The sequence below is a fragment of the Schistocerca nitens genome, chromosome 3 (genome assembly GCF_023898315.1).
Source record: "Schistocerca nitens isolate TAMUIC-IGC-003100 chromosome 3, iqSchNite1.1, whole genome shotgun sequence".
Lineage (NCBI taxonomy): Eukaryota > Metazoa > Arthropoda > Insecta > Orthoptera > Acrididae > Schistocerca > Schistocerca nitens.
Window position 1 is genome coordinate 783,030,261 of NC_064616.1, and position 12,756 is coordinate 783,043,016.

General features: G+C 38.0%; 1 protein-coding gene across 4 annotated transcripts in view; it reads left to right on the top strand.

The window, feature by feature from the left end:
- LOC126248795 (uncharacterized) overlaps positions 1-5,378 on the top strand; it is a 119,221-nt gene extending 113,843 nt beyond the window's left edge. For 3 of the 4 annotated variants that reach the window (XM_049950181.1, XM_049950182.1, XM_049950183.1), the window contains one exon: positions 5,099-5,373. In XM_049950181.1, the coding sequence (XP_049806138.1) occupies positions 5,099-5,221 (123 nt within the window). In that variant the 3' untranslated portion in view covers positions 5,222-5,373. Of the gene's footprint in view, positions 1-5,098 lie in introns of all 4 variants that reach the window. The other variant, XM_049950185.1, reaches the window with a different exon arrangement.
- The last annotated feature ends 7,378 nt before the right edge of the window (positions 5,379-12,756 follow it).

Sequence of the window (12,756 nt, forward strand, 5' to 3'; positions counted from 1 at the left end):
TGAGACAAGTGTAGAGGAAAAATTAACAAAAAATTTTGACACAAATAATTATTTAAATACCAAAGGTAATAATGAAAATAATAGTACAGTGCAGATATTTTATTGATGACATGTTTTGCACCTATTCATATTGTTCTTGAGCTGTGGAGACCACCTCTGTGGCTCAAGAATGATCTGAAGATGCACTACAAGCGTGAAATGCGCCATCAATAAAGTATCTGCAACCTATCAATAACACAGTCTTTTAATACAAAAATACTTAATTTTAACATAGTCTCTCTCTCTCTCTCTCTCTCTCTCTCTCTCTCTCTCTCTCTCACACACACACACACACACACACACACACACACACACACACACACACATGTACAACTGACAGTAAGGCTCATTTATGTACTGCATTTTCAGCTGTTTTTACCAAGATCTGGACAAGTGGTGTAAAAGCAGACAAAACAGAAATCCATCCTCAAACAAAATAAGCATAGTTCATCCATACATCAGAGAAGTAAAAACTAGAAAACATTTGAAAAGGTTTTTTTAAGGAGAATAAGGCAACAAGCTAACAAAGTTAGGTCTCTCATGAAACTTTGGTACAAAACGCTGTTAACTTACGGAGCATATAAACCATCAATTTCAAATTCTCACATCCTTTCGTCATCAGTTACTGTAGGCTCCGGGATTTTCACAGAACACACGTGTTCGCAGCCGAGTCTGTAGAGTAAGAATACAATGGAAAAAAAGACATGATAAAAATGAGTATCTTAACACAGGAACTGCAATAGCTTCCAAACGATTGAAAAACGTGCCACAAACAAAACACAAGTCAAGTGAAGCGTACCCCCCTCTAACTCGGGCAGCTATGCGCATGTGCGCATCTGGCAGCTCGACAGCATCAGAAAAATTTTTCCGGGTAGATTCTGGCTGCTTACTCTCACTGTTTATGCACCAAACAGTCACATTCCAAGTATCCAGAAGCAGGACGAGGCACTGCTTCTACGAAATTTCAACTCTGCGCATGCGCAGCAAGCTGTTTGGTAACTGCTTAAACAAACCTTATGTCAATGAAATTTGAAAACAATCATGTCGATATTAATTAAAGTTTTCATAAGTTAATGCATGCAGAAAAATACGCTCTCAGCCTTGAATACCTCATTGCTATTTGTATTGCGTACAATATTGTTTATTCGCAAGGGTTGGCAGCGAGTATATCCAAAACAGTTGTCCTGTCAATGAATGGCCTCTGTAAACTTGATTAATGGCTTAAACACAAACTTGTACAATATTAACGTCGTTTGCATGCTATCACATAGTACACCTTTTTCTTTGTTAGGGTGATCTGAGAATGGATTCTGATATATGAAATCAGTCTTCAATTAAACAAAAGTAACTGAATTTTGCAACTTTGGCTGTTTTCTACATCAAACTGGTTAACACAGGTTGCTGTCCTGTTATTAATCCAGTGTGCTGGAAATCCAAAAAGATGAATTTTATAGCTGCTCGTTTCCATCGCAGAAGTTAATGGTGTCCTGTAAGATAATTGCCTCACCAACCATTTGTAACTTGTCACATATTTGGAAATAAATGTCCAAATATTTATTTCATTCTTCAATCTCCAATCAGACGGAAATGTTAACATCATTTATTGCAGAACATACTTGTATTCAACTTTTGGATTTTTTCCTTTACTTTTACTGTAAAAAGTGGTTGAATCATAAGCTCATTGCTTGATAACGGTGTTGGCCATGTTCACATCCACCTCCTTCCAAACACTTGTGTTACATACGTAACAAAAGACCTAGACTGTGTTGATGATGCTGCAATGGAAAAAAATATATATTAGTGTGCAGTGGGACACAAACCTACATCCATTCGTATCGTGAATCACGAAACTATACGTTACGTTATGGCTTACTCATTCAGCTACTGTCTCGAGTATCGATCACATTTCTTGAAGCCTTACATCGTTGCTGCGTTATTAATCCTTTTAATGAGCAGGGTGATGTGTTTGTGATAGATTCTCGTTGCACCATTGCTTTGAAATGGCATACTGCAGCACATACACTACAAAAGAAATAAATAATCAAAATTCACACAGTGTTCATTAGTACATGCTCGCAGAAGTCGATAGTTGAAAGGCCACTAGTGACATCATGACTGCAAAATGTAGTGCGATAGTTGAACATGGAACATTTCAACATTGAATATGTCACTGACATAATTACTTTTACAACACTTCTTACGAGAACTTTTGTTGAAAAACACAGATTTTGCGTTACTTCCTTAAAAACCACTGAATTCATGTTACTTTCTTAAAAACTGCTGAATTCGTGTTATTTCCTTAAAAACCATCAAATTCACATTTAAACAAATTTTTCCTGTCCCTAGTCATAGATTACGAAGTCTTTCTGTGGATATTCACACTTTGCAATCATACTGCATTGTTATCTATTCATTTGCGTCTCTCTGTTTTTGGAAATACTTCCAGTAACAGCATTCTTAAGAAAAATATTTTCAAAGTGTGTAATGGTCAAAAGATGTGTTGCCTACTCATAATTTTTACAGTATAACCAATTGAATGCTCCAAAAATGTGAATCTGGTCTGGTGAATGATCTCAGTATTCAGTGTGCTTAAGACAGAAATAGAGAAATAATTGTTATAGTTATTAATTTATTGTATTTAATTTGCAACTGATGCACTTAAGTATAATAAGTAATTATGCTCTATTCCCTAAAGCTAGTTACTGAAGTGGCAGTATAACTCAGATTCAGATATATATATATATATATATATATATATATATATATATATATATATATATATATATATATATATATATATATATATATATATATATCTGTGTGTGTGTGTGTAATTTTTTTTCTTCCAATCCTCAGAGCCACGTCTATGAGACGTAAGCTCTCATAATAAGTTGTATTTCCTTTGCGTTAGTACTGTGCGTGCTATAACAACATTTTTCATTAATTTATTGGACTCAAAAGTAAACATTAATCAATCAACAACAATATACGTTCTCACATTGTCTAAAATAGTCTGACAGTGATCAGATTGTTTACCAATTCCATGTCTGTAGGAAACTACTGGTTCTGAGTTTAAAATGTCATTAAACCAGGTTGGAAGTGAATTTTCATCTGGAAACAAATTTTCTTGACGGTTTTTTTCAGTAAGGACTGACAAAGTTAAAAATTTGAGAACATATGATCAGAATAATAACTGTGAGAGTTTCCCAAACATCTCCTGGATAGTTTTGTTTTTGAAATCAGGAGACTATGTTATTGATTGGTAAGAACCGCCAATGCAGTTTTGTCTGTCTTTTTCTTACATTGCAACTGAAGGTGTCTGTTGGCAACAAATACCAGCTGTGATGGACACACCCCTGGCAAAGAGCTGCTAGTGCACAACACCTTTTTTCAGCCAACAGTTTCAAAATATGTTCACACTGACCTTTGCTTGAGTATATGACTCTTGTTATAGCCGAGCTGTTAATTTGTTCTTAAAAAGTTAACATAAAGGTATCATAACTTACCAACTATAAAACATATTGCATAGACAAGTTCAGTGTATAAACTGACGACATTCAAGCAAAACTACAGTAACAATCACTGCTTTGATTTTTGCTGCTTTGAACTAGAGCATGGAGTACTCCTATGCCACCGAGCGAGGTGGCGCAGTGGTTAGCACACTGGACTTGCATTTGGGAGGACGACGGTTCAATCCCACGTCCGGCCATCCTGATTTAGGTTTTCCATGATTTCCCTAGATCGCTCCAGGTAAATGCCGGGATGGTTCCTTTGAAAGGGCACGGCTGACATCCTTCCCTAATCCAATGAGACCGATGACCTTGCTGTCTGGTCTCCTCCCCCAAAACAACCCAACTCCTATGCCCATCTTCTCGAATCTTACCTATTGAATGAAAATGTTGCATGATGCTTAAATGGTTACAGTTCATCACGTCTCCCATCGAGACTTCCTGAATGAAGAAAATCCTTTTCTGACACGCTTTTCATAAAGGCAGTTGCCTCGCAAAGATTGTGACCTGCCTCTGCTGCCTGCACCCCTGTATTAAATCGAAAGCAAATAATACATCGCAAATGTTAGACCTATTTTCCACTTGCATGTTTATTTTACTACTCTGCAACAGTGTTCATAAATTTCAAGTATGCAAAATTCAATACATAATTGCAAAATAAATACTAGAACTTCAAATAAGGAAATTGCAGTTGATAAATACACTTGTAGCTCTGCGCTGCATTCACCTGGTGGCGTATGGCTATAGCTGGTGGCCGGCGGCTGCTGTAGGGCGAGGAAACTCAAGAACGTAAACCATTTTGAACTTGATGCAGCCAAGAACTGTTTAGCAGAATAGTTTCTGGAAATTTTTGCTGTTATAGGTGGGTCATAAAGTGAAGCAAATTTCCAGACTGATAACTTTAGCAGCCAACTGAAATGCAATTTAAAAATCTAATGAATGGAGTGGACTCAAACTCGGTACTTAATATCTACATTATGTGATGCTTTCCACTAGGCCAGGAGCAAATACAGCAATGTAACAACACGTGAAGAGTGATGGCACTTCTCCCATACACTTCCGCATCCTACAGTGTTGCTAGATTATGCATACGGCAGGACTTAAAATTCTGAGGGGCGGGCAGTTGTATTGGCCACCTCAGGTGAAGGACTCTGACTGTACACAAAAGAAGTATTATAATTACAATGCACTGAATACCTGGGATGAACATTAATATTTTAGCCGCAAAGTGCCATATTTCGGCTCATGGATGTAGCATTCATTCCATATCCTTGGGTGTTTAAATGGTGGCAAGTGTAACAACTCGGAGTAACCATTATATATGTATATTTTGTAGTAAAAGATTCCAGTGTATTTAGAAGTGAAACATTTTGTGGACAGAGTCACTATGTGGCATAGACCCTCTGTAGCATGCGTCTCTGTGAAGAGTGAAATTCGTATTTGCAATTGTGCAGTGAGATTGAATTGGATGGGTAAAAATGTAATTGTAGGTGAGACATCTGTTTTTGTCTGTTTGTGAAATTTAATTCTGTATCATTTTCTCTTCACAGGTGCAGACTGAAGTGTGGAATGGTCTTGCATTATATATGCGCCTCGATCAGAGATTTCATGACATATTACTTGCAATTGCAAATTGTTCCAATAATATGTACTTGTGGGAGTATTGGGAATAATAGTATTCATTCATATTTGTAGTTACCGTGTAGAAGAAATTGTTCCTTAATTGAAGTTACCTATTAGATATACATTATTTAGGAATCTATAGTCTGTAGAGCAAATACCTATTAGATATACATTGTTTAGGAATCTATATTCTGTAGAGCAAAGTAATGTACTTATCTTAAAAATAAAATGTGTCTTATCAAAAAAATAGATGTTTAATTTTGGTCTCAATAGTGCATTGTATACAAGAGCACATAAATGCTGCTTTCATTTAGATTCACATGATTCACACTCAGCAGAGAAAATTAGATTGACTAGTACTTTTTCATTCTTTCAGATTTTCAAACAGTATAGTTTCTTTGACTGTGACTCAGATCACCACTCCCTTTCGTATCCAACTTCAGGAATTTTTCCCTCATTTGACCACAAGTTGAAGACACTCCCTGTCCCGTAACCCTGTAACTTTGAATTTTATAATGATCAGTTCATTGACTAAGAACTGTTTCAAGCTCTTGACTTCTCACAATACAGCTGTAGGCCCTGAATTGATTCATGATCAGATGGTCCTCAGATTCTTAGGTGTATTTTTCTAGAAGGTGTTTTCCATTCGAAGTGGAGATATATTGTCATCATCCCAATCCTTAAGCTATGTAAAAACGCAATGTCCATCAACAATTAACAACTTACTAGCCTGACCAACATGCTCTGCAGACTGTTTGGAATGGCAGCAGCCCAACAATTATGCTGGATTCTTGAATTTTGGGATTCGGTAGGACTTGATTTTTGGGACTCCTGTTTGATGAGAAGCTGACCTGGCTGCTCCCCATATTTTCTCTCTGCTTCCTCACCCATACCTCTTGGGATGTTGATCACTCTACTCCACTCCATATTTACCAGGCCTTGATCTCATCATGACTGGACTATGGCTGCCCAGTTTGTGGCTCAGCAGCACCTTTGGTTTGGAAATTATGGGACCCAGTAGATCATTGTGGAGTAAGACTGGCCATTGGCACCTTTTTCACTAGTCCCATTGGTGGTCTTCTCGCTGAAGCAGGATCTTAAATCCTCCATCCTGCCAGTAACAACTCTTGCTGACTTCCACTATCACCATATGATGGTTTCCTAATTGTCGGACTTATCAAATTCCTTTTTTCATACAAGGGGTGTTGACCTCCCGATAACCACCTTCGGCTGGGTTTTCCAGTTAGAATGCACCTTGAGACTCTTCGCCGGGTCCTCCACCTACCTCCCTTAGACTGTTCTCCCTTCCATCTTGGTTAGTACCCTGGACACAAATTAGGATTGATTTACATTAAAGAGCTAAAGTATCAGTTGCCCCATGACCTATCGGTATCTGTTCCTCTCAGCCCTTTTTTAGTATCAGGGTGCTACAGTTGATTTACACAGACAGCTCCAAAGCCATGCATATGATGGGATATGCTTTTACATCTTATACCAGTCAGGAACATCTTTTTTTTTTTTTTTTTTTTTTTTTTTTTTTGCAAGGAACATGTAGTGTTTTCATGGTGGAGCTGATAGCCATTGACAGAGCACAGCATTTTATTAAATATACCTCCCCTGCCTGCAGCTTAATTTGTAGTGACTCAGTGAGTCTCCAGTTTACTGATTGATGTTACTCTTGTCATCCTGTGATATCTTATATTTGTACTCATCTCTCTGATATGAAATGTACTATCTGCTGACTTGTCTTTCTCTGTGTCCCAAGTTATGTGGATATCAGAGAAACAAACTATCCAACCGTCCTGGACGAACATCATGTGGAGGGCTGCTGCCCATTCGAGTACATTCTTTGCTATCGAGGAAGCTATGGCTGCATGACACTGTCCCTTCCATTTCTCTTGGAAGGAACCCATCATCTTATGTTGCCTCTGCATCAGTCATAATAGGTTAACATTTAGTTTTATCTTGTGTAACGAGTCACCCTCACGCTGTGGTACAACAGCTTACATCCTGGCAAAATGCCTCATCCTCCTCCTAGCTCTCTATGCCAAATATGGTCCTTCCGACTCCTTGCCTCTAATGTTAGCAGACAACTTACAGAAAGCTGAACTGGTTCTTCATTTCCTACGATAAAGTAGTTTTTAGTCTCAGATCTAATGTCTTAAAATGCTTTTGGGGTGCAGTTGGACCAGTTGTGGTAAAGATCATCCCTCTTTTAGTCTGTTTTTTAATTACTTTTAGATGCACTGACTCCTTTTTTTGTCACACCCTATTTTACTTTTTCAGGATGAATATGAGACATTAATGATTCCTCATCCTGAATACAAGCTGATGATGGAAGAACAGTTGAACAGGTTTTTATTGTACCTCGGGTCTGAAAGAGGGGGCTCTATCCCCATCTTTAACACCGTAACTGTTTCAGATCGATGGTGGGATGATTAATGGCAGGACATCTCCTTCATTGCATGCAAAGCCCTAGGGGACACGGGACACAACTGCACCCACACCCTACCCATTGGATTATTTTTCTCATCTTGTTTTACTGTTGTTGGTTCTACATTTTTAGACTTTTCACTTTCACTGTTATGGATCTTCTCTCCACCTGAGTAGTAGTTCTGTTATTGTCTTACCCTCACATTTGGTTAAGGGTGTCAGTCGTTGGTGAGGTACCTCTCACCACAGATGAGCCTTAGAGAGATCTCATCTGCTCTGTGTCCTGATGGCTGGCCCAGCCCATGACTTTTCTCTCTCATGCAATTATTTCTCACCTCTGGCATCAGTGTTACTTTTGATGCTTCAATTTTACCACTCCCAACATACTACCACAATTCACTCAAATTTCTGGCTGATGCCAGACTACCCACTGAACAAGGGCCAATTACTTCGCAGGTGAGTTCCTTAATCCCAACCAACCCTGTATGACCGGCCAGTCCCATAGGCTCAAGCTGTATTTAAAGTGCAGTAAACTGTTGTGGAAAAGTGCTTTGTTGTAATATTCCCATTCCATCAAAGAAAGAGAGGTACTTCATTCACTGAAATAGGTTGACAGTTTAAGCATGGCAGGAGTGGAGGCAGCAGCAGAACCAGCACCTCATTGACTAAAGTCGGTCTAGAAAGTGGTGTTAAATCAGTCAGTTAATCATCTCCTAAAGGCGTCGTCAAACAGGACATGTCTCTCACCGTGGAGCCCATCAAACGTGGTGTCAGTTGTGTTTGCTGCACGCACTGAAATGACGTGGTACATCGCATGGAATGTGCTCCTCAGTGTGACTTGTGATCTCGGCACTCTCCAGTGGCAGTCCGTGGCATCTGGTGCAGAAATCACATGGTTTCTTTATGAAAATGGAGGTGCAAAATAGCTGCGTTAACTCTAGTGGTGCTTGTTGAAGAAAAGTGGAGGAAATTCTGAAGAAAATTCTGGACTTGTCGATAACTTGAACAGTGAATAATGCTGTATATGATCTGACATAAATACTACTAGAAGTTATTAGTTAACTCAATTGAATTTTCATCTCATTTTTTGTTTTAAGTTGAATATAGCTAAAATATACTGTCTAATGTTAATTTGCACATACATAATATCCTTATTATTCTCCCTATTTGTCAAAAATTGACCATTTTAGAACTGTGACTGTAATACTATAAACCTTATAACTGAAACAGCAACGAGCCACAGACATGGTGTAGAAAGGTTTATCTGAAGCAAAACATGACCAGTTTTGGGTTTCTTACAAATCCACATCTGAAGGTGCATGTCCATAAATGTGTTTATTTTTAAAACTTATAACAAAAATGCAGGACGAGTTCATCACACAGAATCGTATATCACTGCTGCAAACCAATAATGTATACAAATTGAGGGCCCAGCAAGAGTTAAGTTGAGTCTGTAACAACCATGTGAAGATAGATTTATAACAAATCTGAAACTGGTCATGGTTTGATTCAAATAAACCTTTCCAAACCATACTTGTGGCTGATTGTTGTTTCAATTTAAATGTTATCCATATTATCAGTGTTGCATTGAGTATCATCACACCGAAGTGACATACTACACTACATTGATTTCAAAATAGAGATTGGTTTCGCGATTCCATATGAAAGGAATAAGAGATTTTTTTCTAAGCTGCTCAACACCATTGAAAAAGATATTTACTGACAAGATACAAATGTAAGGCAGTCCATAAAACCAAGGGGTAGATAGATATATACATATATCTTACACAAAGTTTCATAATAGCAAAAACTTCCAGTGTAATGCGTGTTTACTGTCTGACAGAGTAGCAGTTATGTTAAGATTTCTAACCACTGGGGAAACATTCCATTTGATGGCCATTGCAATGAGAACTGCAGCAAATACCTTACTTGAAATAAGTAACATTGACTACTACAGGTAATTCTTCTATTAAATTAATAAGAAAGATCCAGGTGAGGAAAAGAAATTTGGAAGGAGGTAGGTGCAAACTTGCTACCTGTTGCTTCACAATTCGCAATGCTGTCAACAAAGCTACCACTTCCACAAGAAACTAAGCCTCCATATATGGGATACACTGTGTAAAGACTCTATCCTCAACTGTCATTATATTTTGATATGTAACTTTGACAGGTTGTATCAAAATGGCATGCTGTAGCAGTGAAATGGTATACTTACATTGCACACAAATTATAATGTAAAACATCACGTACAGGAAGCCTTTATCTACCAATATGTAATTATATATCACTTTATTATAACAAATTGTAGCTAAAATGAAGCATTTTTGAGGGATCCTCAGTTTGCCGATGCTTTGGAACAGTTGATATCCATACCACAAACACATACTATAAATCAAATCCACCAAATATGCTGGCTCCTCAGTTCTGCTTGAGAGGTGAAAACAATGTCACATCTCATTGGCCATGTTCCTCTCCCCAAGGCAATAATCTGTTGTACTAGATTCTGCATTTCATGCTCAGTGGTGTAGCAAAACGTGGGATTCCACACTGAAACGCCACCACCTCCTGGTCCATATGTGTGTTCACGTTCCATAATAGGACAACTTCAACTTAAAATAAAGTCACTAACTGACATTGTGCATGTATGGAAGCAGTTAGAAACTATTTTAAGTCTTCACACTATTACTGTGATCTGTAATGGAGACACATGGTTTGGTAATATTAAAATAATTTGCTACACTAATTTCGTACAAGATGTGCATTGTGTATTACTTGTCTTTCTGTGCATTGGTATGGTTATACAAACACTCTCACATGTCAAGTTCGCAGTGCATACTTGAGTTTATTATTGATGGTGAGGCTAATGAATTTGCAGCTCATAGTCCTCACATAAATATTAGTCAACTAATTCAAGGCTCTGATAGTGGTGTGCTGTCCTTAGATTAAAATAACTTTGTGAGTGACAGTTATCAGTGGTGGGGAGCTGCCAGCTCTTATGTAGCATGCCATGTACTCATGCAACTGATAGTTGTGCTCGCACCATTAAAAAAAAAAAAAAAAAAAAAAAAAAAAGAGCCACACAGTAGTGATGGTGGCCATAGCATCTGTAGTAACATCAATGCATATGTGGCTCTACGTCTGCTCCCCCTCCCTCCTCCCCCACCCCCCACCCCCCCTTGTGGCCTACCTCACCTGGCTCCCTTCTCACCCATGCAGCCTGTTTTGCTCGCAGAACAGACAGCACAACCAGCATGTGAAGCTCAAGAAACATCTGTGATTGGGTAGTACCTAGCCCCCTACCAATTTACTCCCTGAAACTTCAAAAAGAAAGTTCTTTTAATCGAAGTATAACATCTCAGACACTTTTAAACAAAGTTGATGACATACTTGAGCAATACAAAGGCAATGGTGTATTTGCCAGCAAGAAAAATTCTGCTAAAGTTATGTTGATATCGGAATCTACAATTTGTTCAAATGCAAATATTGCTGGTGTCAATACTTTTTGTGTGCACGTATGAGTAAGTGATTGTAGGGACTAATGTGTGTTCAGGTAATAGCAGCAAAGCCTCGAGATTTCCCACTGTCAAATAATATATGCTTTCACTGAGATCCCCTGTGTGTCACCAATCTTGATATCATCTTGTTGAACACTACATCACGTTTATACTTGATGTTATGTTGCAATTAACATTTATAGGATCGTGTGTGATGAACTTGGTCTGCTCAGTCCCTGACCCTGATACCTGTTCTTCGATTTGTTGACTCATTCTCTTTCTTTCTCCTTTTTTTAGTTAAAATTGGTGAAGCAAGATACGGTGAAGCAAGATATCATGCATATGAAATCAGATCTATCTCAAGAATTACATGACTCATGTGGTGAAACTCATTGCAATATCCCAGAAAACTATTTGGCTCTGGGTAAATAGAACTGATTGTTTATCAGACAAGTGTATATTCTGTGCAGCAGACACTGTCATCCTTGAACACAAATGTAACTGAAATGGAGTGATTCATTGACAGCTAAATTGCATGGGTATAATACATTTGCCTTCATAAACCAACTACTGGGCTCCTCTACCAACATAAAAGAAATCTCCAGTGTTAAGAGTTTAAAAGAATTAAGAAAGTCCACAGATACCTTCACTTCTCAAATAATGGGAATTCTGCCATTTCTAGACCTTTTCTGAATTCTGTAGTAAGCAAGTGTCAAAAACTTGATGCAGAAAACGAATATTAAATTTACATTATGGCTCTTCATAAGAAACCAGAGGTGGCAATATACGTCAGCATAGTCGCAACAAACACCACAAATGAGGCTTCAAGATTTTCATGCAAGCAGGAGTATCTGGAACTCATATGATTATATTCCACGTACTGTTACAGATATGATTACAGACTTACCAGAAGATGTATAGAAATTCTGAATGTCACTCTAATATCGGTGGATTCCACCAATGACCAACATCGGCCAGAGACAGCCGATCTTTTCAAATCATTATGCCACTATGTGGGTGGTCATACTACAGCCGATCTTATCTCTTGAATGTACAGGCGTCAGATGACAATCGTTGAAATTCAAATGGGTTTGTTTTCTTCAGTTGTATCAAGCGACATTCTCGCACACAAAATATGGAGCATGAGAAACTGACAAATTTAATCCAAGAAAGGGAGAGTTTGTGGCATCCTGAGGGTGAAAATATCATAATCAGATATATCTGTGGACTGAAATCAGAGGTTTATTTGAAACCTCAAATAGGCAAAGTCTTTATTGAAAATTTTAGGCCTAGATTATAAACTCAAAAAATAACTTGTTTAGACGAAAAGGGTGGCGTATCTTATTTGCTTATAGCTACTGTACTGGACCTTTTTCATGGTAGGATGTCATTTGTTGTCTACAAATAATCATCGCTGCTTACTTGTGTTTTGTGCCAGTAGGGTAGTAATGCTGTTAACATGAAACAGTTTGCAAATGTGGTGTGCAGTACGTATTTCCACTTTTAAGTACCTTAGGTTTCCAGAGTACCATATGCTACACTTTTTGCTTGTCTTTCACTCCTGTGTGAAATGACAGTCATTGAAGGTTAACTGACGTGTGTCTGCAGAACTTTAAATAAATACCATGAAACAGTGAATTTATAACTTGCTTTTGAAG